Source organism: Lampris incognitus, chromosome 17 (assembly GCF_029633865.1).
Source record: "Lampris incognitus isolate fLamInc1 chromosome 17, fLamInc1.hap2, whole genome shotgun sequence".
In the NCBI taxonomy this organism is placed as follows: Eukaryota; Metazoa; Chordata; class Actinopteri; order Lampriformes; family Lampridae; genus Lampris; species Lampris incognitus.
In genome coordinates this window covers 6,420,366-6,446,839 of record NC_079227.1, presented here as the reverse complement: position 1 = coordinate 6,446,839, position 26,474 = coordinate 6,420,366, and the positions used below count along the sequence as shown (strand labels likewise).

General features: G+C 55.1%; 2 protein-coding genes across 2 annotated transcripts in view; both read left to right on the top strand.

Annotated features, from left to right (window-relative positions):
- The first annotated feature begins 258 nt into the window (after nt 1-258).
- Nucleotides 259-10,230, top strand: josd1 (Josephin domain containing 1). The gene is made up of 5 exons (XM_056297585.1): nt 259-471; nt 1,484-2,384; nt 2,773-2,901; nt 5,303-5,497; nt 9,805-10,230. Exons 2-5 carry the CDS (start codon nt 2,011-2,013, stop codon nt 9,905-9,907), a joined length of 801 nt encoding a protein of 266 aa, XP_056153560.1. The 5' UTR covers nt 259-471; nt 1,484-2,010; the 3' UTR covers nt 9,908-10,230.
- Nucleotides 10,231-16,972: 6,742 nt separating this feature from the next.
- cbx7b (chromobox homolog 7b) overlaps nt 16,973-26,474 on the top strand; it is a 9,932-nt gene continuing 430 nt past the window's right edge. The window contains exons 1-7 of the mRNA XM_056297545.1: nt 16,973-17,048; nt 17,148-17,258; nt 19,729-19,772; nt 20,538-20,603; nt 21,710-21,776; nt 24,418-24,796; nt 25,995-26,474. The exon at nt 25,995-26,474 is cut by the window's right edge and continues 430 nt beyond it. Of these exons, the coding sequence (XP_056153520.1) occupies nt 17,190-17,258; nt 19,729-19,772; nt 20,538-20,603; nt 21,710-21,776; nt 24,418-24,796; nt 25,995-26,194 (825 nt within the window). The 5' untranslated portion in view covers nt 16,973-17,048; nt 17,148-17,189 and the 3' untranslated portion in view covers nt 26,195-26,474. The remainder of the gene's footprint in view (nt 17,049-17,147; nt 17,259-19,728; nt 19,773-20,537; nt 20,604-21,709; nt 21,777-24,417; nt 24,797-25,994) is intronic.

Below are 26,474 nucleotides of genomic sequence, written 5' to 3'. Positions count from 1 at the left end.
TCGTCGTCAAGTGTTGCGTTGCATTGTGGGATATTCATAGTGTCTGGCGTTTGTGTAACACACGCCTCCGCGTGCAGCGTGAAAAAAAAAACCGCTCGCGCGCCGTTCTTCCGTAGCACGCTAGTAACGTGATTCCGGTCTCGAGTTTCGCAGTCTCGGAGGCGGGGCTGCGCGCTCGCGCTCGCACGCTCTGACGCAGGCGGTGACAAGCGGACGTGAGTGCGCGCGTACTGCGCATGTCCGTGGTGGCCAGCCAGCAGCAGTTAAAGGGAAAAAGTGGCACAGACAAAGAAAAGGACCGAGCGGCGTTGCGGGGGAAGAGCCGCGGAGACCGCCTGGCTTCTTTTTTGTTTTGTTTTTGTTTTTGGCTTTTTGTTTCGGTTGTTTTCCCGCATAAACCTCCATGACAGCTCGACGACGGTGAGATTCCCCCGCCGGGAAGAGAGAGAGAGAGAGGGGGGAGGAGGGGAGGTAAGTAGGGAATCTTAAGTGAAGTTAAATCGGCGACTGATTCCGAGACGAGTGTCCGCCAGCCAGGCGTCCGGGCGAGGACGGACGAGTCAAGCCCGCCGGGTCGCCCCCCTCGGCGGCGGCGGTGGGGAGGGTGGACGCGTGGGACGGTATGCTGGCTCTTTTCTCACCGGGCCAGGCGGCTTTAGTTAAACCGCGCCGCTGCTTTCGCCGAGCGGCTTCCTCATCCGGCGGCTGGGGCGGCTGGGGGGGCTGGGGGGGGGGGGGAACTGTTTACCCTCCCCGCGTTGCCGTCTGCTGGGCGGACGGAGAGGAAGACGGACTTTCCGATCATCCCCGCCGCCTCGGGTTGTCTGCTCGGCTCGTTACACCAGCTGACGCCGCCGAGGAGGCGGATTTTTGCTGAAGTTTTGACCATCGATAGAGGGTCCGCCGTCCCGTCCGCCGTCCCGTCCGCTGCCCCGTCCGCTGTCCCGTCCCGTGCCCTTCCGTTCCGTTCGCTTAATTGGCACGACTGGAAGGACGCGTTTGTGTTGCCACATGCATGCTGACAGTATATGAACGCTTAGTACAGAAACACGTGAAAGACAATAACCTGGTAAAATAACCTCTCTATCTGTCTGTCTCTCTCTCTCTGTCTCTCTCTCTCTCTGTCTCTCTCTGTCTCTCTCTCTCTGTCTCTCTCTCTGTCTCTCTCTCTCTCTCTCTCTGTCTCTCTGTCTCTGTCTGTCTCTCTCTGTCTCTCTCTGTCTCTGTCTGTCTCTCTGTCTGTCTGTCTGTCTCTCTGTCTCTCTCTGTCTGTCTGTCTGTCTGTCTCTCTCTCTCTCTCTGTCTCTCTCTGTCTGTCTCTCTCTGTCTCTCTCTCTGTCTCTCTCTGTCTGTCTGTCTGTCTGTCTGTCTGTCTGTCTGTCTCTCTGTCTCTCTCTCTCTCTCTCTGTCTCTCTCTCTCTCTCTGTCTCTCTGTCTCTCTCTCTCTGTCTCTGTCTCTCTCTCTCTCTGGGCTGTTGTTCAGGCACCCCTGTCCATCCCTGCATCCACAGCACATCTGTTCCTGCAAACTGAAGGAAACTACCAGCTGGTGACTGATGGAGAGACCCCAGCTCACACAAAGGATGGAGGATGTGGAACATATCGAGACGGAAAATAGTTTCGTCCTTTAGTCTTTTTTTCCCCCTCTCTCTCGCTGGTTACTCTCATAGTTGAGATTTAGTTGGCCACGCCTGGATTACCCATCTTGATGCACACGTGTCGCTTCTTTTGGCACAGGCCCCCCGTAAGTGCTCAACACACACTTGAATCAGGTTTTTTCGTTTCTCCATCTTTCACCGGGCAGGTGTTACTGCCTGAACACGGACTGAAGAGCTCTCATTTACCAGGTAACCCCCCCCCCCCACTCCCCTCCCCTCTGAGAATAAGCCTCTCTCCTCCAAGCGGCTGAGAGGTTGCCATGGCGCTGGTTGCCATGACGTCGCTGTAGCATCGTAAAGGTGGTGGCCGTGGTGGTGGCACCGGGGGTGAGGGTTGGTGGAACAACCAGGGATGGGAAGCGCTCCATATTCAGCGGGAGACTGGAGGGGCAAAGGAAGAGGCGGGCTGCAGGACCTGGGTTGTATGCCCTGGAAGGTCAGCAAGCAGAAAGGAGGAGAAGGAGTGCTGGGAGGGCCTAGAGGAGGAGGAGGAGGATTGGGAGAAGGAGGGAGGAAGTGCAGGGACTGTCAACAGCAACAGCAGGATCTCTCATCTTCCTCTTCCTCCTCCCTTACTACCCCGGTGCCTCCCCAGCCCTCTGTGATTCCTCCCACGATCTACCACGAGAAGCAGCGGAGAGAGCTTTGCGCTCTGCACGCACTCAATAACGTCTTCCAAGACGGCACGGCCTTCAGCCGGGACACACTGCAGGAGATCTACCAAAGGTGAGAGGAGGTAGCGTGTGTGTGTCTGTGTGTGTCTGTGTGTGTCTGTGTGTGTGTGTATGTCTGTGTGTGTGTGTTGGCACACAAGCCTCATTGTCCTAGTTTGCTCACAATTAAACATGAATTTGGTGTTCTTTTTTCTCTTCTACCTCCCCGCTCTCTGTCATACACACACACACACACACACACACACACACACACACACACACACAGACACACACAAACACTCGTGTGTACCACTGACCAGCTTGTTTTAACGTAAGCTCATCACTTTGTCTTCTCCTTAAACTCGGCTCTTCTCTCTTTGTCCCCCCACCCACCACCCCCCCCATGTCACTATTTCACCCTTGTCTCTTGAACTCCCTCTATCTTGGTCATCCCTTGGCAGGCTCTCTCCCAGCACTCTGGTGACTCCTCACAAGAAGAGCATGCTGGGAAATGGGAACTACGACGTGAATGTCATCATGGCGGCGCTGCAGACCCGCGGATTTGAGGCTGTGTGGTGGGATAAAAGAAGGTATATAGACGGCACACAGAACTCCTCCCTTTTGACTTATCTCTGAAGCGCCGCGTCAGGGTAGCGTCACACTCTATTCCGTTGCCTGCCAACATGGGGATCGTTGGTTCGAATCCCTATGTTACCTCCAGCTTGGTTGGGCGTCCCTACAGACAAAATAGGCCGTGTCTGCGGGTGGGAAGCCGGATGTGCAGCGACCACATCCGGCTTCCTGGTCCTGGTCGCTGCACTAGCGCCTCCTCTGGTCGGTTGAGGCACCTGTTCAGGGGGGAGGGGGAACTGGGGGGAATAGCGTGATCCTCCCACGCACTACGTCCCCCTAGTGAAACTCCTCACTGTCAGGTGAAAAGAAGCGGCTGGCGACTCCACATGTATTGGAGGAGGCATGTGGTAGTCTGCAGCCCTCCCCGGATCGGGAGAGGGGGTGGAGCAGCGACCGGAATGGCTCAGAAGAGTGGGGTAATTGGCCGGATACAATTGGGGCGAAAAGGGGGGGGAAAAAAGACTTATGTTTGAAGTTACTTTTAGACTTTATTTAAGTCAAGCGTTTGTCAGGGCGCAGACATCAGGGAATGACGTGATTTACCTCAGCTGGAGTCTTCTCCCTTCAGCCGGATCCAGCAGCCAGTCTGAGCTTGATGTTTTCTTTTGGTTAGCATTTTAGCCTTTCTTGTCAGGACATTATAGTAGGACCAGAAACAGGGGAAGAGAGGGACAAAGGGACATGCGACAAAGGTCCCAACCTGTGTTTGAACCAGGGATATTGTGATAAGATAAGGCCTGAGCCTATGCAGCATGCGTTCTACCAGCTGAACCACCGGATGTGATGGTTCATCTCCTTGGATGAAGGGTGTATGGGTAGCGCTTGGTTTTGGGGGGAGTAAAGAATTGACGGCTGGTCACATTTCCTCTAACAAAGCGGGACTATACCTATGGACACTACTCCACCGCCAGGTGTACCTTCCTTAATGGGAAGCTTGCTCTGCAACTGCTGTATGCTTGAGTTGCTGTGGTTTGGTCTGTGAAGGTGTCGGGTCTTTTTTAAATGTTGCTATATAGGCGTGAAACAACACAACAAATCCAGTTCCTCAGCAGCATCCCCAGTGGCCCGCCTAGACTTAGTTTGGCAGAGCGCAGCTCCTATCCGTGTGTAATCTACTACTGCTATTACTTTTGGTTGCTCCCACTAGGGGTCGCCACAGCGGACCATCTGCCTCCATCTCCTCCCGCCCTCCGCATCCTCCCCCGCCACACCAGCCACCCGCACGTCCTCCCCCGCCACATCCACAAACCCCCTCCCCTCTCCTCCCCCGGCAGCTCCACACCCAGCATCCTTCTCCCAGTACACCCAGCGTCGCTCCTCCACACACGTCCACACCATCTCAATCCCGCCTCTCCCGCTCCGCCTCCAAACTGTCCAACCCGAGCTGTCCCTCCAATACACCTGCCCCCAATACTGTCTCTCCCCGCCACTCCCAAGGAAAATCCCAGCATCCTCAACTCCGCCACCTCTAGCTCCACCCCCACCCCCCGTCCCCTCATCGGTGCCACTGCCTCCAAACCATACAACATAGCTGGTCTCACAACCATCTTGTAAACCTTCCCTTTAACTCCTGCTGGCACCTCTCCTGTCTGTGTGTGACGCTTCCTCCACTGATGAAGTTATCATTCTAGCATGAGCATGAAGAATAATACAGCAGGGAGTTTGTTTTCATCCAGCTAATCGCAACCCGATCAGGGAAGAAGAAAGGCCGTTTTGTTTTATTTACTCTGCTGGGCTCAAAATACACCCGAATCTGAGCCGCTCTTGAGCACAGCAGTCAGTACTTCCAGCGTTCGAATGTGAAGCTACATGTGCTGGGTTTAGCAAGTCTAGTAATGGCCCCTAAACCAGCCCAGCCCAATATGAAATCAAATTACATGTAGGATAATGATAACAATAATAATAATTAGCCTGTGGAAAAAAGGGGCGGAATGTGATGAGAAAGCACGTGACTGTTTTCTCATCAGTTTTTCTGAGGCTTCATCATGGAAGCTGGAATGAAGAGCGACAGGAAAGGGAGATGAGAGGAGGAAGGGATGACAAGCAGCTCAGGTCTTGGTCTGGATTTGAAGCGGAGGACACAGCAGCCCATATGATACCGGGTCCAACTGGTGGCCACTGTGTTGCTCAGGCTGTAGCTGCTTTTTTGTTTTTTTTTAACGTATTGTTATTTATTGATGACTTTTCCGTTGATATGACATGCCCGTTACCATCTCATCTGTTTACCCGCAATGCCCTTTTATACCCTGGGCTAAAAACAGACGTATATGATCCTCCGTCTCTTTTTTCTAATGCAGGATGCTCGTAGAGGTGACTATCATGAGAAGTCAAATCATGTGTCCGCTTGCCTTCCTCCAGGGACGTGGGCAGCATCGAGCTGTTAAACGTGACGGGTTTCATTCTCAATGTGCCGTCCAACCTGCGATGGGGGCCCCTCCGGCTGCCGCTCAAACGCCAGCACTGGATAGGTGTGAGAGAGGTGGGCGGAGTCTATTACAACTTGGACTCCAAGCTGCGGAGTCCACACCCGATCGGCAGCGCTGAAGAGCTCAGGTAAGCATGAACTGGTGTGTGTATCGACAGACTGTTGGTGTGAGCGGTTTCCCTGTCGGCGTGCAGTGTTCGAGCAACACCGGGCATCATAATTCAACAGCCTCGTGTCCAGGTGGCGTAGCGGTCTATTCCGTTGCCTACCAACAGGGGGAACACCAGTTTGAATCCCCATGTTACCGCCAGCTTGGTCGGGCGTCCCTCCTGACACACTTTGCCGTGTCTGCAGGTGGGAAGCCGGATGTGGGTATGTGTCCTGGTCGCTGCACTAGCACCTCCTCTGGTCGGTCGGGGCACCTGTTCAGGAGGGAGGGGGAACTGGGGGGGAATAGCGTGATCCTCCCACGCGCTACGTCCCCCTGGCGAAACTCCTCACTGTCAGGTGAAAAGAAGCGGCTGGCAACGCCACATGTATCAGAGGAGACATGTGGTAGTCTGCAGCCCTCCCCGGATCAGCAGAGGGGGCGGAGCAGCGACCGGGATGGCTCGTTAGATAGGGTAATTGGCCGGGTACATTTGGGGAGAGAAAAAAAACACATAAAGTTGGTGTCAGTTAGTGTTTTATGTGAGCATGAGACGACGACCGAGTTGTTACAGAACAGCATGGTGGGGGATTTGCAATTAGCCGTAAAGGCTGTGACCCCCCCTCCAGTGGCAAAAGTTGGTAATGCCAGTAATTAACTAATTAATTCTTATTAAAGTGATACCTTCATGCTGTTTCTGAGCACATTTTTAACACGGGTGGTTTGAATTACAACCGAAAGGTAGCTGTGGTTTTCTGATTTCATAGCTCTTGGCTACTGAAATTCAGGGTGGTCTGTGGGTGTGGCCGGGTGGGCTGAACCACTGGGGCTAAACCGCTTGCCGTAAAGAAACGAGAAATTCACTGGTGACAGCCCCCCTCCTGCTCCGTCGTCACTTTACAAAATACAAAAAATAAAAAAGCCGAGCGACGAGACCACCGAGAGCAGCTTTGAGGTCGAGGGTGTGGAAGTGGAAGACGATTCCTCTTTCCCCGTGGAAGTTGACTGCTCACCTCGCGAATATGTCGCTCAGCCAATACAGCCGTATTCCTCCAAGCCAAAAGGGTGCGTCTCCGCTTTTATAGCGTCCCGCTACGGACACGCCCTCTATGCTAATGGTGATTCGTGACGTGGCAAGTTACCACATTTTCGCCAACCGGAAATCAGTTACTCGACCGCCGATATCTCTCGTCTGGCCATAAATGTGATTTTTAGGGCTGCCATTTGTCTCATCGATCACATCCACACTCCTGACATCGATTAACAACAGGAAAAGTCGGATTTTGATGCAAGTCTCTCTTTAAAGGGAGTCAAAACGCTGAGGTCAGGCTCGATTCCACCCGCTCCACTTTGTCAAAAAAAATGCAAGTAACTGAACAACCTTTGTCGGTGAACCTTAAAGAAAAACACCTGCAGTTGTTCCCAATCCTTTCCGCATCTCTGGAGGCGGTGGAACCGAGGTTTTCCTGTCCACCAAGTGATGTGTCGTGTTGTCAGGAAACTGCATCCCGGCAGAGTTTCTAGTTCTCTGATCTACTCTGAACACATCCTCAGTCTCTCGGCTAAGCTACGTCCCCGGTCGTATAAGCCACATCCCACAACACCAGCGCAGCAGATGTTATGGACGACGATACAGAAGCCAGCATACAGCAGTGCATTCTGGTACGTGTAGGCGCTATGGGAAAGACTGCGAGCAGGGGAGCACTGGATTTTCTCCGTCAGTGTAGTACACCGTGAGAATATTATAGCTTCGGTCCACTACGTTACCCGTTACATTACCCGGCATGGCCGACGCAGTGGGTTAGCGCTGTCGCCTCACAGCAAGAAGGTCCTGGGTTCGAACCCCGGGGTTGTCCAACCCCGGGGGTCATCCCAGGAGTTTGCATGTTCTCCCCGTGTCTGCGGTGGGTTTTCTCCGGGTGCTGCGGTTTCCCCCGCCATCAAAAAGACATGCAGTGTTAGGGTTAATACTCCTGTCTGTGCCCCTGAGCAAGGCATGGCAAGACGAACCCACTGCTGCTAGCTACACAGCTAGGATGGGTTACATGCAGAGCGTCGTTCCCCTACGGGGATCATTGAAGTATATCAAAACCAGAAATCAGTACTGATTACACATGCACAAAACCATCAGTGAAACTCCTCGTTAACTCCGGGTGGAAGAGATGAGTCACAACAACGTGTTGGATGTGATATGCAATTTTAGATTATGAAGAAACTTCAGCGGGGGTCGTTCATTTAGCGGTTTCTAACAACTTTGTGTAACGGGGGCTGGTAGTCTGGGCGTCCCCTCCGTTAGTTTCGCAGGTGTCAGTTTTTCCATCCGGGTTGAATTTCATTGCGCTAAACGTTGATAAGCTGCTCAGTCCAGGTTACCCCCCACCCCCACCCACCCCCACCCCCCAGTGAGGCCAAGACAAGAGTTCAGATGGACCGACCAAAGAGAACGCAATGGATATAAACACACACAGGCATGGCCGGATTAACCCACCAGGGGGCCCCGGGCACTCACATCCACCCCCCCCCCCTGTCAGATAGGCTACGCAAACAATACTAAACATTGTTAAATGTAAAACTAATGCAAATACCCAACATGGTAGTCGACACTATGCCAATCTGTGCGGGGTTCGGACGGCGACTACAAAGTACAACACAATGTTGACTCACAAAACAAATGGATCCCCCTGCATCAATAGAGACTAGCTTGGGCCCCTCATCGCAACGCGGGGTCGAAACAACCGTTCCTTGTAGGGTATGATTGGGGACCCCCACTATACGCGAACACAATACCCCTGACCTTTTGGGGCCCCTCGTGGCCCGGGGCCCCGGAGCACTCGCCAGCGTGTCCGGTCCGTAATCCAGCCTTGCACACAGGAGATGTCCTCACAATCTGACGGATCTAGAATTTATTTTTTTTAAACTTTTTTTTCAGGGGGGGATTTTTTACCCCTTTTTCTCCCCATTTTTCAATTGTATCCGGCCAATCACCCCACTCTTCCAAGCCGTCCTGGTCCCTTCTCCACCCCCTCTGCCGATCCGGGGAGGGCTGCAGACTACCACATGCCTCCTCCCATACATGTGGAGTCACCAGCTGCTTCTTTTCACCTGACAGTGGGGAGTTTCACCAGGGGGACGTAGTGTGTGGGAGGATCACGCTATTCCCCCCAGTTCCCCCTGAACAGATGCCCCGACCGACCAGAGGAGGCGCTAGTGCAGCGACCAGGACACATACCCACATCTGGCTTCCTACCCGCAGGCATGGCCTATTGTGTCTGTAGGGACGCCCGACCAAGCCGGAGGTAACACGGGGATTCAAACCGGCGATCCCTGTGTTGGTAGGCAACGGAATAGACCGCCACGCCAGCTGGACATATCTATATATATATCTATATATCTATATATATATATATATCTATATATCTATATATCTATATATAGATATATAGATATAGATATATATATATATATATATATATATATATATATATATATATAGATATATATATATAGATATATATAGATATATGGCTTGACAGGCGTGGGTGCAAGTCCATGAATACCGGGATGGCATCCGGCACTTGACCTGTGCCCCCGTCCGTAGGGCTGCTAGTGGTTGTGTCAGGAAGGGCGTCCAATGTAGAATTTTGTGTTATCATGATGCAGATTGACATGACCATACCGGATCAGTCGAGGGTCCGTACAGGATCGGTCAAGGCCCGGGTTAACAAAGGCCGCCATTGGTACTGTGCCCTCACAGGGTACTGATGGAAACTGTACAGTCCACTGTGTGTGTGTGTGTGTGTGTGTATGTTTATATATATATATATATATATATATATATATATATATATATATATATATATATATGGTGGCGCAGTGGTTGGCGTAGTCGCCTAACAGCAAGAAGGTCCTGGGTTCGAGCCCCGGGGTAGTCCACCCTTGGAGGTCGTCCCGGGTCGTCCTCTGTGTGGAGTTAGCATGTTCTCCCCGTGTCTGGGTGGGTTTCCTCCGGGGGCTCCGGTTTCCCCCCACAGTCCAAAGACCTGTAGGTCAGGTGAATCAGCCATACTGAGTTGTCCCTAGGTGAGCATGTGTGTGTGTGTGATGGCCTGTCGGCCTGTCCAGGGTGTGTCCCCGCCTGCCGCCCGGTGACTGCTGGGATAGGCTCCAGCATCCCCGCCACCCTGAGGGCGGGGTAAGGGGTTCGGATGATGGATGGATGGGTGGATGAGTTCCAGCTGGCCCGCTCATAACCGTATCACTGTGTTTTTCTTCTGTTTGCCACCACAGGAAGTTCCTGCGTCTCCAGCTGCGAGGGAAGAACTGTGAGCTCCTGCTGGTCGTCTCCGAGGAAGTGGAAGCGCACCAGACGTGGAGGTCAGACGGCTGCTGAGAGTAAACCCGCCAATCTTGTCACGAGCTGGCAGGCGGGGCAGCTGGCCCCGGCCAATCACCGACAAGGACAGAGAGACGGTGAATTGTGCACAGCCAATCACATGGAGGCGCACTGGCCCGATTTTTTTTTTTTTTTTTTTTTTGGTTTGTTTACATGACCATCGCTGGACTCGCTTGACTTGAGACCCCAAGTGATGAAGACAACAAACACACAAAACAGGGAGATCACAAAGAATCACAACGCAGACACTAGTCAGACTTCTGACAATGTTATCAGTTACGTATCCGGTGTGTGTGTGTGTGCGCGCGCGTGTGTGTATATGTTCGTATATATAGAATATGTGTGTGTGTGTGTGTGTGTGTGTGTGTGTGTGTGTGTGTGTGTGTGTGTGTGTGTGTGTGTAATGACTATTTTTTTTCAAAGTCACTTTTGATTCATTGCTTTTTGTACATCGTACAGTTTTCCAGTATCCAAAGCCGCAGGATTTTGAGCTGTTTGTAAAATGGCGTGTTTGTCCGCCTGTTTCCGACAGGGACTCCTTCCCCTTCATTCTGCCCTATTCTATCATGTAGTGTCCTCCCACTCTCTCCCCCCCTCTCTCTCTCTCTCCCGCTCTCTCTCCCCTCTCTCTCTCTCTCTGTCTCCTCTCCCTCTCGCTCTCTCTCTCTCTCACACTCTGTCTCACCCCTCTCTCTCTCTCCCGCTCTCTCCCCCCCCTCTCTCTCTCCCGCTCTCTCTCCCCTCTCTCTCTCTCTCTGTCTCCTCTTCCTCTCGCTCTCTCTCTCTCACACACTCTCACCCCTCTCTCTCCCCTCTCTCTCTCTCCCCTCTCCCTCTCTCTCACACTCTCTCTCTCTCTCTCTCTCTCTCTCTCTCTCTCTCTCTCTCTCTCACACTGTCTCACCCCTCTCTCTCTCCCCTCTCTCTCCCCCCCTCTCCCTCTCTCACACTCTCTCTCTCCCGCTCTCTCTCTCTGTCTCCCCTCTCTCGCTCTCTCTCTCTCCCGCTCTCTCTCCCCTCTCTCTCTCTCTCTGTCTCCTCTTCCTCTCGCTCTCTCTCTCTCACACTCTCACCCCTCTCTCTCTCTCCCCTCTCCCTCTCTCTCACACTCTCTCTCTCTCTCTCTCTCTCTCTCTCTCTCTCTCTCTCTCTCTCTCTCTCTCACACTGTCTCACCCCTCTCTCTCTCCCCTCTCTCTCCCCCCCTCTCCCTCTCTCACACTCTCTCTCTCCCGCTCTCTCTCTCTGTCTCCCCTCTCTCGCTCTCTCTCTCTCCCCTCTCTCTCTCTCTCTCTCTCTCTCTCATCTCTCACCCGCTCTCTCTCCCTCTCACACTCTCTCTCACCCCTCTCTCTCTCTCTCTCCCCTCTCCCTCTCTCTCCCCTCTCTCTATCTCCTCTCTCTCTCCCTCTCTGTCCCCTCTCTCTCTCTCCCCTCTCTCTCTCACACTCTCTCTGTCCCCTCTCTCTCTCTTCTCTCTATCTCCTCTCTCTCTCTGTCCCCTCTCTCTCTCCAGCTCTCTCTGTCCCCTCTCTCTCTCCAGCTCTCTCTGTCCCCTCTCTCTCTCCAGCTCTCTCTCTCTCCAGCTCTCTCTCTCTCTCTCACACACACTCTCCCCCCCCCTTTCACCAAAGCGTGTCTTTCTTAAACTCGGTGTGTCCGTGTTGTCCCGCGTCCCCCCCCTCAGTGGGTTTCACGTTGCCAACCTTCGTATCTCACCTCGCACATACACAACATTCACAGTCTTTACTGACCCGCAAGTTTTATACGGCAACAAAGCAATGCAACACCCAGGCCAAACACCCTCTCGCGCGGACATGTGTCCCGACGTGTGCTGTAATAACGGAGATGACGGTAATAACGGAGATGACGGTAATAACGGTGGGTCCAGGGGCAGAAGCGTGCCGTCTGGTAGCAGCGGCGCCGGCGTGTCGGGCTGCCGGGACGAGCTGGTGGCCCCGGACCTGCAGAGCCCAGTCATACGCAGACCCACACACCCATGCACAGTCATATGCAGACGAGTCAGAAGACAGGGGCGCGGCGCGGTGCACGGCGGCTAGTTTCAGTCTGACTGGGGCAGCGTGCTGTCGCGGGGGTGAAACGAGCGGTTTTCGGTTTGCTTCAGTATTTCGGGGGGGGGGAGGGGAGGGGGGAGGAGGGGGAGGGGGATCTAGACAATGAAACGTGTCGTTGGGAGTGAAAAGAGGAAGTCGACGGGCGGCTCTTGAAGCTGGCGTCCGGCCAGACGCGTGCTGCAGTTGGAGCTGAGCCGGACCCGGGGTGGGGCGGGGGGGGGTCCTGTTGAAGACGGGTCTTGGGGATGCGGATGTCAGACCATGGCGGGCGAAGCTGTTGGTATAAATAAAGAAGCCGTCGGTTCTTGACGGCCCCGGCGGCCTTAACCTGTTTACATAGAATAACCTTAATTGCTCTCCGTCGTTGGAAAGGGCGCGCGTGTCGCGCGAGCGTGTTCGGTTTTGCTTCTAGAACGTTACGAGTCCGTTCTGGAACTAAGAGCCAGACTGAAAGCAGAGTTACTTTATAAACCCAGAACCTGGGGGGGGGGGGGGTCCGTTACCCTCCCTAGAGGGGCCCCGCCGCCACCGCGACCGGTATTTATTTTGTGCGTGACGTAAGAGACGGTCGCTCGCTGCAAAGGGAGGAGACGTCATTCCGGGCCCGTGGCGAAAGGCTCGCGGGTCGTGATCGGTGGTCCGTGCTCGGGCCACTTAAGCTAAGGGAGGCCAAGAAGTGTCGAGACAAAACGCCGAACCGCTCCTTTGTAGCGCTGTGGTGGCTCAAGAGTCCTGGTTTATATATCACTGTATTTTCTCTTCTTTTTGTTTTTCACGGAAATAAAAATGCTTATAAAAGCGTTTCATGAACCCCCCCCCCCCCCCGTTTAGTGTGTTGTGAAATGCCCCCTCTCCCTGAAGGGCGAACAAGGGCGCACGCCGTGTAATGCTGGGGATCACAGCTGTTGGGTTTGTGTCGTCAGCAGGATGATTCAGCGTGCTGGTGGTAACTTGGGAATGTGAGGCAGGTCTGGAGGTGGTAACTTGGGAATGTGAGGCAGGTCTGCGGGTGGTAACTTGGGAATGTGAGGCAGGTCTGGAGGTGGTAACTTGGGAATGTGAGGCAGGTCTGCGGGTGGTAACTTGGGAATGTGAGGCAGGTCTGGAGGTGGTAACTTGGGAATGTGAGGCAGGTCTGGAGGTGGTAACTTGGGAATGTGAGGCAGGTCTGGAGGTGGTAACTTGGGAATGTGAGGCAGGTCTGCGGGTGGTAACTTGGGAATGTGAGGCAGGTCTGCGGGTGGTAACTTGGGAATGTGAGGCAGGTCTGGAGGTGGTAACTTGGGAATGTGAGGCAGGTCTGCTGGTGGCAACTTGGGAATGTGAGGCAGGTCTGGAGGTGGTAACTTGGGAATGTGAGGCAGGTCTGGAGGTGACTGAACATTTTCTTTTTTAAAAAAAAATAAATGTATTTCTACTTTCTCCCCCTTATCCCACCCGATTAACCCAATGGCATACGGCCGGAACTCTTATCGAGCAACTCCCCTGGCTCACGTTTCCACAGGAAGGAGATAGTCGTAACACCAGTTCCCTTCAAACACGTGTCGGCTGCTCCCGCTACTTTACACGCTGAAGCCTCCTCGCATGGGTTGCATCACCCTCAAGCCGCGAAGGAGGCGTCGGGAGAACGCTTTCGGTTGCTGGGCTGCAGGCGCCCGGATGGACCAGAGGGGTCGCTGGAGAACGACGAGTTCCCGAACATTACACCGATCTACGCCCACTATCCCTCGGGTAAGGGTGGCCTAATGAATGCCTCACCCCGTGGACGCCCCGGCCGGGACCGCTTACGGCGAGTCTGGGATACGAACCACCCAGCCACATGACGAGCGGACCGCAAGACCGGCGGGTTATTCCGCTCGGCCACCGGAGCGGCCAGGACTGCGCCCTGTTCTACCGAGTGTCTAACGTCGGTAGCGTCCGCGTGGTTCCAGTCGAGGTAGGAGTTCACAGAAACCCCACGGACGGAGCTGTGGGTAAGACGTCCTCCATCAGCTTCCACCTGTTTAAACAAACCAGTCTTTAAAGCTTCTCGGTGTTTCTGACGTGTCAGCGGGTTTTCCCGGGTTGTCGGTTAGCTTAAAAACGCGATTCGGACACGCTAGCTGTAGCTCTGTTCCAGCGCCGCTAAAGCGTCTGTTTTACAGAGTCGCTGTTAGGCGTCCAGTCGGGGGGGGGGGATAATGTGAGGTGTTAGACACTCGGGTGAAACTGCAGTCAACACCAGCCCTGCTTCATATTACGTGTGAATCACATATTGCGTGACTTACAGCTGTTGTGTTTTTGTTGTGAGCAGGATGATTCAGCGTGGTTGTGTTAACTTGGGAACGTGAGGCAGGGCTGGCGGTGACTGCACCTTTTCAACTCTTTACATATTGTAGCGAATTCGGGGGGCAGTCTGGGAGACCGTCGCCATGGCCGGGACGCGAACCTGTGTCTCCCGCTCCGCAAGCGACAACGTTAACCAGTCGACTAAAGGGTCCGACCCGTTAGTCAAGGACCAACGTGTCTACTTATCCATGCACGTTACACTACCCCCCCTCCTTCGGGAAGCGCGTCCCCGCGCTTAAGCATATCAGCTCCTTCACGCCTCAGGGCGCATGCGCTTCCGATGGCCTTACGGTCGCTCCATCCCACTTCTGACACCAATGTAGCGAATTCGGGGGACAACGCAACCACAGGAGCTGCCACGGCCGGGAAGCGAACCCGTATCGCCCGCAACGCAGGAGGCATCGCTAAACGCTAGACTGAAGGGTCAGACCCGCCAGCCAGCGTGTCTTCTTATCCATGCACGTTACAATATTATTTCCATCACATCCTGACTGGACGCTTAACGTCGACCTTGTAGAAGGTTGACGCTAGATTCAACGGGGTGTAGGCACGGAAGTAGCCGTGATTGGCTGTTGCGTCGGCCAATAGACAGCGCGGAACCTTGCAGCGCACTGACTCGAAACAAACGACGCGCACTGAAACATTTAGCTAGCTAGTGTAACCGGTTATTTTCTTGCCCGGTGCGGGATTCGATACGGGTGTACTGCACCACAAGGCGACGTCGCTAACCGCTCGGCTAAAGGGTCAGACCCGTCAGTTAGGGACTAACGTGTCTTATTAGTAGTTTACAGTCGTCACCCTCTCCCGGAAGCGCGCCCTCGCGCTTTGTTCTTCCCGCGCTCCGAAGAGACTCCTGAGGACCTTCACACTTCCGGATCCCACCGCTGCCACCAACGGTGTGTACTGCACCACAAGGCGACATCACTAACCGCTCGGCTAAAGGGTCAGACCCGTTAGCTAGGGGCTAACATGTCTTATTAGTAGTTTACAGTCGTCACCCTCTCCCGGAAGGGCGCCCTCGCGCTTGGTTCTTCCCGCGCTCCGAAGAGACTCCTGAGAATCTGCACACTTCCGGATCCCGCCGCTGCCACCAATGTAACCGGTTATGTTCTTGCCCGGTGCGGGATTCGATACGGGGTGTACTGCACCACAAGGCGACGTCGCTAACCGCTCGGCTAAAGGGTCAGACCCGTTAGCTAGCGGCTAAAGTGTCTTATTAGTAGTTTACACTAGCTTACAACTGGCCTTAACATTGGCAGATCGTACCGTAACGATAGCTAACGTTAACGCTCGCTAACAATGGAAATCCAAAAGGAGTTTAAACTCTAACCAACAACCAATCACGTCTCCTTCCGTGCCCACACCCCGTTGGACCTAGCATCAACCATTGTACAACAGACGCTTTGGCAGCGGTGGAACAGCTAGCTACAGCTAGCTCGACTGAATCATGCCTTTAAGCTAACCGACGACCCAGAAGAACCAGCTGACACGTCAGAAACACCGAGAAGCTTTAAAGACTGGTTTGTTTAAACAGGTGGGAGCTGATGGAGGACGTCTTACTCACAGCTCCGTCCGTGGGGTTTCTGTGAACTCCTACCTCGACTGGAACCGCGCGGACGCTACCAAGTGACGCCATATGAGGGGGGAGACTAACAGAGGGTAGTGGTGGGCCCGGGGGGGGGGGGGAAATACACATTTTGACAATTTTCTGACCAATGAGGAACAAAATGTTAATTTAAAAAGAGTGAAATCTTGAACATCTTACACAGCGTCTATTTTTAGATGCACTCAAGCGTTTTTGAAGAGGTCGCCCCCGCCCCGCCCCACCTGGGGGGGTTGCCGGTTCGATTCCCGACTCCTCCTTGCAAAAAAATACGGAGGCGTCCTTGAGCAAGATACCCCCCCATGCCTGCCAACTAAACATCGCCGGTTCGAATCCCCATGTTACCTCCGGCTTGGTCGGACGCCGCCTACAGACTCAATTGGCCGTGTCTGCGGGAAGGGAAGCCGGATTTGGGTGTGTGTCCTGGTCGCTGCACTAGCGCCGCCTCTGGTCAGCCGGGGCGCCTGTTCAGGGGGGAGGGGGAATAGCGTGATCCTCCTACGTGCTACCTCCCCCTTGGTGAAACTCCTCACTGTCAGGTGAAAAGAAGCGGCTGGCGACTCCGCATGTACGGGAGGAGGCATGTGGTGGTCTGCAGCCCTCCCCGGATCGGCAGGGGGGGGGGTGGAGCAGAGACCGGGACGGCTCGGAAGAGCGGGGTGATTGGTCGGGTACAACTGGGGAGAAAAGGGGGGAGATATCCAAAAGACAAAAAAAGGATACCAACCCCTGACTGCCCCTGATTAGCCGGTGGTTACCCTGCACGGTGGACGCCGTCGTGTGTGGTGCAGCTAGACCCGCGCGGGGCAGTCCACCCACCACTTACTCCACCCCCCCACCCCACCCTCCCGAGGCCGAGCGGTTTACTTATTAAAACGGTAAATCACCCTTTCGTCAAGGTGAACTGAACATTAAACCTTAACCCGGTTCCTTTTAAAGGTTGTGGGGGGGGGGTGATGATGCGGGAGGGGGAGGAGGGGGGATTCGGGGAGCGCGCTTTTCTCGACGCGCGTCTGTGCGGGAGCGCGCCGAGCGGTGTGCAGATGTGTCGCAGATTTGTAAAGTCACCGGACGGACGGAGGGATCCGGTACCAGGAAGCGGTCTACGGGATAGATGTACGTCGGACCCACTGGTAGGTTGAGGGGGGTGGGGGGGGGGAGATAAAAAGACGAGGGGGGGGGGGCGGCCGTCCCGCTCCGGGCGCTGACATTTGGGCTACTTTGTTGCGCAGGAGGCGCCGTGTGCTTTCCCAGTGGCGCTGGCCGGCGGGGAGATGGAGCTGTCAGCCATCGGAGAGCAAGTGTTCGCCGTGGAGTCGATCATCAAGAAGCGGGTTAGGAAGGTAAGCGGGTCCGCCGAGATCGCGCCGTACGCGGGAGCGGGACGTCGCCGGCTTGTGACGAGGAGCGGGGGGTAACGTAATGGATTCCTTTTCTTTGGCTTTTTCTTCTTCTTCTTCTTCTTTTTTTGTTGTTGTTGCAACGAGTCAACATTTGCACCAGCAACCCGGCTGCTGCCCGCCTGCTGCCCGGCTGCTGCCCGCCTGCTGCCCGGCTGCTGCCCGCCTGCTGCCCGGCTGCAGACTGGAGGTGGGCGTCGGGTGAGCGAGGGCCCTTTAACGTAACGTGGACGCGTCGCCGCCGCGTTACAGCCACAACATGCCAGGTGTCGGTTGGGGCGCCAACACGGGGGTCGGCGGTTCGAGTCCCCGTGTTGCACCCCGGGTTGGCCGGCCGTCCCTACGGCCGGGGAGCCGGATGGTAATTGGCCGAGTACGACTGGGGAGAAAAGGGGGAGTGGGGGACGACGACAACAACATGCCAGGTGTTGGTCATCATCACCACCGGGCAGCCAACGGCACCGGCACCGGTACCGTTAGCCGAGACGTGCATCTCGGGCCCGGCTGACAGCGTGCTGTGGGTCACACACGGAGGCTGGCAGACTGACTGACAGACGGACGGACGGACGGACGGTGTGTTCTGTGGTTTGACAGTCGTCCCCCCCCCCCCCCTCTCTCTCTCTCTCTCTCTTTCTGGAGGCTCCCCCGCAACCGACGCAAACGACGCCGAGGCGCAGGCGCGTCGTCATGAGGCGCACGCGTGGCCGCCCCGTGTTTACGGGCGTCCGTTAAAGGCGACGACGCGCGTTTATAACCAGTCGCACGGAAGCTCGAGTGTGTGGGTCTGCAACCTGCAACCCCCCACCCAACCCCCACCCCCTCATTACGGGGATTATCGTGCAAGCTCTCCGGCAGCCTCCCCCCCAAATCGAACCCGTTCGGTTCCACATTTCCGGGTTTTGGGGGGACGGCGGCGCTTTTTAAAGCGTGCGCGCGGTTGCTCCGGCGGTGGAAGATGACGCCAGGATCTCGCTGGAAGTCGGGAAGGGCGGTGACGTCATCGCCAGGGAACAGCCCCCCCGTCGCTGGAAAGCGATGGCTTGATGACGTCATTTGGAGCGACCCTCTCGGCGTCTTGGCATGCGTGTGATTGTGTAAGACACACACATACACACACACACACACACACACACACACACACACATATATATATATATACATCTATATATATAGATATATATACACACATATCTATATATATATACATCTATATATATATATAGATGTGTGTATGTATATATATATATATGTGTGTGTGTGTATATGTATATATATATGTGTGTGTGTGTGTATATACATCTATACATCTATACATCTATATATATATATAGATGTATATATAGATGTATATATATAGATGTATGTAAGCATTACGTGGAAACTAGATCCTGGTAGCGTAGCAACCTCCACCCACCTCTGAACACCCCTTAGCCGGAGAGAGGCTCCTTAAAGGGCTACCCGCTCATGTCTGGTAACCGCGCTTTTCAGCTTCTCCGGCGTGAGAATCAAACGGCAGCCAAAAAAATAGAAAATGTGCTCGGATGAGAAATTGCCCACTTAAGCGACGCCGGAGTTGCGTCGAGCGAGCTGCGCTGTTGGCGGCGCAGCGTTGGGGAGCGGGCTCGGGCCCGGTATCTCGTCAGGCGCCTGACAGCGCCGATAACCGAGGAATCTAATCACACGTCGCAAAAGGGTGTCACCTCCCATGACGTCATCCACTTCATTTGCACTGTGCGTACACACGAGTCAGCCACTTGGTTTGTCAAACACAAGAATATGTTGGGCGTCCGGGCGGCGTGGCCGTCGTCTCCGTTGCCTGCCAACACGGAGATCGTCGGTTCGAATCCCCGTGTTGCCCCCGGCTTGGTTGGACGTCCCCACAGACACGATTGGCTGTGTCTGTGGGTGGGGAACCGGATGTGGGTATGTGTCCTGGTTGCTGCACTAGCGCCTCCTCTGGTCTGCCGAGGCGCCTGTTTGGGGGGGAGGGGGAACTGGGGGGGGGGATAGCGTGATCCTCCCACCTGCTACGCCCCCCCTGGTGAAACTCCTCACTGTCAGGTGAAAAGAAGCGGCTGGTGACTCCACATGTATGGGAGGAGGCGTGTGGTAGTCTGCAGCCCTCCCCGGATCGGTGGAGGGGGTGGAGCAGAGACCGGGACGGCTCGGAAGAGCGGGGCAATTGGCCGGGGTACAACTGGGGAGGAAAAAAACACACGAATATGTGCATGAGTATGTCGACCGACGGACTCGCTCGGCCGGTCCGCTGGGGCAGCAGACTCTCCCGTCGGGTGCGAGGCGTCAGGGCGGGACACGGAAGAGACGGCAGACCAAGACCAGCGGTTCTTCACGGTCACATTCAGCGTCCTCTGTTCACTCCTCTGACATCTCTGTCGAAATCCTCCCCCAACAGGGCAACGTGGAGTACCTCCTGAAATGGAAAGGATGGCCTCCGAAGTGAGTATGCACACATGGACGGGTGGATGGATGGATGGATGGATGGATGGATGGATGGATGGATGCATGGATGGATGGATGGATGGATGGATGGATGGATGGATGGATGGATGGATGGATGGACAGATCAGCTGAATATTGGAGACAGATGGATGAATGGTGGATGGTGGATGGATGGATGGATGGATGGACAGATCAGCTGAATATTGGAGACGGATGGATGAATGGTGGATGGATGGATGGATGGACAGATCAGCTGAATATTAGAGACGGATGGATGTATGGTGGACGGATGGATGGATGGACAGATCAGCTGAATATTGGAGACGGATGGATGAATGGTGGATGGATGGATGGACGGATGGATGGATGGACAGATCAGCTGAATATTAGAGACGGATGGACGGATGGATGGATGGACAGATCAGCTGAATATTAGAGACGGATGGATGAATGGTGGATGGATGGATGGACAGATCAGCTGAATATTGGAGACGGATGGATGAATGGTGGATGGATGGATGGATGGATGTATGGGCAGACAGAATAATGGATGGACAGACTGATAGATGTGGACAAGTGTGCATGAGGTCTGTGGACTTGTGTGTTCACTTCCGTGAAGCAGTTAGAAACATGAAGATGAACTAAATGGTCGACTAGATTAGTTTGGTGACAGAACGATGCAACAAGTGACCGAGTGGTTGAGTGAAAGATGACAGGATGTGCACATTTTGAGGGCGTCCCCCTTGGCTGTGTCTCTTGCAGGTACAGCACGTGGGAGCCGGAGGAGCACATTCTGGACCAGCGCTTGGTGCAGGCCTATGAGGAGAAGTGAGTAAAAGAGCGGTGCCTAATGTTCCCTCACCGCCGCCGGGGTCCGTGAAACCCCAGATCGTTCTAGACCGCCACTCGAAAACACTCAAACGGGCGTCCGGGTGGCGGGGCGGTCTATTCCGTTGCCTAGCAACACAGGGGTCGCCGGTTTGAATCCCCGTGTTACCCTCCAGCTTGCTCGGGCGTCCCTACAGACACAATTGGCCGTGTCTGCGGGTAGGTTGCGGGATGTGGGTGTGTGTCCTGGTCGCTGCACTAGCGCCTCCTCAGTCAGGGCGCCTGTTCGGGGGGGGGGGACTGGGGGGGGGTAGTATCCCAGACAGCCCCACACCCAAGTTTCATCTTTCTTTGATCCGGCCAACATACCATGAGGAACGATGGCACTTGGGCGGTCCACTCCTGTTTGCCAGATCTGGGCCAGAACCAAGCCACATATTTGCCAAAGGTGGCCCATATTTGTTTTGTGATATTTGGGCCATATTTACCATTTACCACACGGGGCACTTCAGGTTCACACCCAGATTACATGTTGCCCAGAGCGCCTCATCTTTGCCAGAAAAGACCCACATTTGCTTTAGCGTATTTGGGCCATATTTGCTATTACACATGTGGGCCACTTCAGGCTCACATCCGTTTTGTCAGGCCCAGAAGAAGACCACCAGTGCCTGAAGTGGCCCACATCCAGATGCTATCTGGGGGGATCCTCCCACGCGCTACGTCCCCCTGGTGAAACTCCTCACTGTCAGGTGAAAAGAAGCGGCTGGCGACTCCACGTGTATGGGAGGAGGCATGTGGTAGTCTGCAGCCCTCCCCGGATCGGCAGAGGGGGTGGAGCAGGGACGGGGACGGCTCGGAAGAGTGGGGTAATTGGCCGGACACAATTGGGGAGAAAAAAAAGGGGGAAAAATCCAAATTAAGAAAACAAAAGATGTGACGTCATACTGCCGAGGGAGCGTTCAGACGGAAGACCGCTTCACACCACCTGCTGGTCAGTGTCCCCACCCGTCAGTAGACGAAGCCAACCCAACGCATGTTGTTGTTTGGTTTGTTGTCCTGGGTTTGGCCGGCTGTTGACAGTCTCGTCTTGTTTTTGTCGTTTCTAGAGAGCAGAGAGACAGAGTGCTGGGACACCGGAGGAGAGGGTCCAAAGCCAAACGCATCGTCCTGCAGGTGAGGACAAGACTCCTCCACACCAGGAGACACGTTGGCCGGCTCGGCTCGGCTCCTCTGAATTATCCAGCGACTGACCTCTCTGAGTGGTGACATCACCGACAACATGCCTCTCCACCGCGGTGCTGCCACCTTTAACCCCCCCCCCCCCACACACACACACACCTCCTCTCATGTCACTTCAAACACAACCTCCTCGTTCATGTCTGGTCTTTTGTCAGCTGATCTGGGACCAGTTTTCAAGCCTGGCCCTGCTCCATTCTGACCTTTCTGTTGCACTGCTTCTGTCCTCACAAACCCATCTCATCCCTCGCCGGCGTCGACACCGTTGACAAAGGGTCGATATATTACGTAAAACTCACCCATGAGCTGTACCAGACTTGACCTTGTTTTTGGACCCCCCCCCCTTTTTCTCCCCAATTGTACCTGGCCAATCACCCCGCTCTCTGAGTCATTCTGGTCGCTGCTCCACCCCCTCTGCCGATCCGGGGAGGGCTGCAGACTGCCACACGCCTCCTCCCATACACGTGGAGTCGCCAGCCGCTTCTTTTCACCTGACAGTGAGGAGTTTCGCCAGGGAGACATGGCGCGTGGGAGGATCACGCTATTCCCCCCAGTTCCCCCGAACAGGCGCCCCGACCGACCAGAGGAGGCGCTAGCGCAGCAACCAGGACGCAGACCCACATCCGGCTTCCCACCCGCAGACACGGCCAGTTGTGTCTGTAGGGACGGCCGACCAAGCCGGAGGTAACACGGGAATTCGAACCGGCGATCCCCATGTTGGTAGGCAACGGACTAGACCGCTATACTACCCAGACGGCCATATCAGACTTAACCTTGACCCTAAAGCTAACTGCTACCTAACCTCTAAGTCATTATTATTCATAAAAGAGTCAGAAGTCTCCCACCGGAGTCCGTTAAACTCCCGCCGCCTCCCGTACAGATGCCGCAGGGTGCCTGGCACGCCAGTCATATATCAACGCTGTGTCAGTAAATGACGCCGCCTCACGCACATCTGGGTCTTCATGCTCTTCCAGTGTGAAGACCACCAACGAGAGCGAACCTGCCGTCCATTCTGACTGGACGGCACAAGAAGAGCGTGTAGAGCGAACGCTGAAACAACGACACGGGAAATAGAAAGAGGACACGGCGTCCGGTCTGTTACAGCTGTGCTGAGCGTGTCTGTAATATGGAGTCTGTGGTGCTGTCGGTCATAGGACAGTCATAGGGGTTCGTGACGGGCCATCTTTGGGTTCTCTTCCACCGAGGCTGTGGAGCTGGTAGATGCCTCCAGATGAATAAGAGGCTTTAATTATGTCATTCTAACATGCATCTCTCTCGCTCTCTCTCAATTTTCAATTTTAATGTGCTTTATTGACATGCCAAAATTGACATTTGTGTTGCCAAAGCATTCATCTCATCTCATCTCATCTCATCTCTGGGCACTCCAGACGTCCCTGTTCCCATCAACACTCTCCAGCTCCTCCTGGGGATCCCAAGACGTTCCCAGGCCAGACTGGACATGTAGTCCCTCCAGCGAGTTCTGGGTCTACCTCAGGGTCTCCTCCCAGTTGGATGTGCCTGGAAAACCTCCAAAGGAAGGCGCCCAGGGGGCATCCTGATCAGATGCCCAAACCACCTCAACTGGCTCCTTTCGATGTGAAGGAGCAGTGGTTCTACTCCGAGCTCCCTCTGGATGTCCAAGCTCCTCACCCTATCTCTAAGGTTGAGCCCAGACACTTTCAGCCGCTTGTATCCGCGATCTCACCCTTTCGGTCACCACCCAAAGCTCATCACCATAGGTGAGGGTTGGAACTAAGATCGACTGGTAAATTGAGAGCTTTGCCTTCCGGCTCAGCTCCCTCTTCACCACAACGGTCCGGTACAACGTCCACATTACTGCTGATGCTGCACCAATCCGCCTGTCAATCTCCCGCTCCATCCTACCCTCACTCGTGAACCAGACCCCGAGATACTGAGATACTTGAAGTATCTCTGGGCCAAAATATTCAGAAATACTTCTTTGAAAACAAACATAAAAAGGTAAGGTCATTCAGCTCAATGACATTTGCATATCGGAAGAAAATAAAAATTACGTACAGAACCAACTTCTGCTTCCGCTTCCGGTGTGGGAAGATGGCAGCGCGAATTCCCGTTTGCGGCGGCCTCACCCGGTACCGTCCATGCAGCGTCTTTGTCCACGTCTGCGTCTAAGTTTGTCTTGGTTTGATGGCTGGGAGAGCTGGTGCTGGATCGGCTGGGAGAGCCTGGTCTGCTGCGTCCGGTGGGCCCTGGGACCACGGCGCCCCGCCTGGAGCTGCGCCCGAAGAGGAAACACCGAGGGCGGTCTGACAGGACGCGGAAGCGGAGCAGGCTAAGCTAACTGCTAGCCCATGCAGACCGGCAGTTCTGACAGTCACCCTGGCTGGCGTTCTCTTGGACAGTGATTTATTTTATTTTGTGTAGTTGGATATGTGTGTTCTCGCAGTTTTTGGATATGTGTGTTCGTCTTTGTGTTGCGCTGCTGTGGGCGGGGGGGGAAACCATGTTTCCTCTTCCCTGAACTTCATTCCTTCGGTGGGTGAAACACATCACCATGGAGGACGTGACAACTTCCTCATCTTCTCTCTCTCCTATGCAGAATACCTTCTACACCATGGATCTGCGGAGCGCCCACAAGACCCCGGAGACGCCTCCTCCTCGCCTGCGTCTGTCGCTGACGCGCTCGCTGGACTCCGAGGTGGCGGCGGAGCAGTCGTACGCGGAGACGCCGACGCCGCCGCATCGCAAAAACAAAACCAGGAGGTCGCAGTTCAGGTGCCTCGGCTCCAACCCACCGACCCCAACGCAGGACGAGTGGGAGGGTCCGGAGCAGGACGTGGATGAGGAGGAGGAGGAGGAGGAGATGAGCAGGGAAGAAGAAGAAGACGACGAAGGAGAGGAGGAGGAGCAAGAGGAGAAGGACGAGGGGGCGAGCCAGACAGAAAGGCGGACGGAGATGGGCGGAGGCATTCTGAACGGTAAGTGTGTCTTAGCCGGTAACTCGAAGCGACCCGAGTTTACTGCGAGAAGACGTGTGTTCGTGAAGCGGTTAGAAGGAACAGACGGGTTAGCTTAGACCCCCGGGCTCACAGCCAGACACCGAGCCGCTCGTCTGAGAGACACGCGGATTATCCGGAGGTCCAGTTAAGACGCGTATCTGGTCTCTTATTCGTGTTTGTAACGGCGGACGTCTGTCAGCCGTGTAAGCAGAGCTGCTCACGCTGATCTGGGACTAGATGTGTTGTGAGATTGTGGTTCTGGTAATACGGTGATATAACTTCCATGTTGTCATTCCCGGGGCATCCGGGGAGCGTAGCGGTCTATTCCACGGAGATCGCCGGTTCGAATCCCCGCGTTACCTCCGGCTCGGTCGGGTGTCCCTACAGACACAATTGGCCGTCTCTGGGGTGGGAAGCCGGATGTGGGTATGTGTCCTGGTCGCCGCACTAGCGCCTCCTCTGGTTGGTCGGGACACCTGTTCAGGGGCGTGGGGACTGGGGGGGAATAGCGTGATCCTCCCACGTGCTACGTCCTCCTCTTTTTCTCCCCAGTTGTACTCGGCCAATCACCCCGCTCTTCCGAGCCGTCCCGGTCTCTGCTCCGCCCCCTCTGCTGACCCGGGGAGGGCTGCAGACTACCACGTGCCTCCTCCCATACATGTGGAGTCGCCAGCCGCTTCTTTTCACCTGACAGTGAGGAGTTTCACCAGGGGGGCGTAGCGCGTGGGAGGATCACGCTATTCCCCCCCAGTTCCCCCCTCCCCCGAACAGGCGCCCTGACCGACCAGAGGAGGCGCTAGTGCAGCGACCAGGACACACACCCACATCCGGCTTCCCACTCACAGACACGGCCAGTTGTGTCTGGAGGGACGCCCGACCAAGCCGGAGGTCACACGGGGATTCGAACCGGCGATCCCCGTGTTGGTAGGCTGCGGAATAGACCGCCACGCCACCCGGATGTCCCGGGAAAACAAATATCCGACTTGTGTAAAAGCTTTCATGAAAGGAGACGTACTGCAGACGGTGGAGGGAGGCCTTGCTGACGCCAGAATAAAGTCCAGAACAACAGTCGAGCCGAGAATAGATAAGCGTATGTACAACTACCCACAAACCCATGCGACCCCTGTCTGACCGCAACCCTGTGCCCCCCCCCCCCCTGTCTCTGTCTGTCTGTCAGGACACAAGAAAGAGGAGGACTGGAGCTCGACTCTGGGGTCCGAGGAGGACGCGGCGTCCGAGGGGCTGGACATTTGGAGGCCGGTGATGGGCCCCGGCGAGGTGACCGTCACCGACGTCACCATCAACTCGCTCACGGTGACGTTCCGCGAGGCGCTGGCGGCCCAGGGCTTCTTCAGGAGCTGGGGCCTGGAGGTGTGAAACCCCAACGGGGAGGGGGAGGAGCGAGCTGGTGGTGCTGGTGGCGGCGGCGCTGATGGGGCAACAAACAAAAAAAAAGAAGAAGAAGAAGAAGAGTATGTCTGTCCGTTATGGAGTCGATGTAGATGTTGTCATTCTCTATACTGCGACCTTTCCTTTCAACCCGTCCCGCCGGTCCCCGCCGGTCCCCGCCGGTCCTCTGTGGCTCCCGTCTCTCGCCCGCATCCACCGTACTGTGTAGTGCTGAACAGGGGTGTGTACTGTACATAGTCTATCAGCT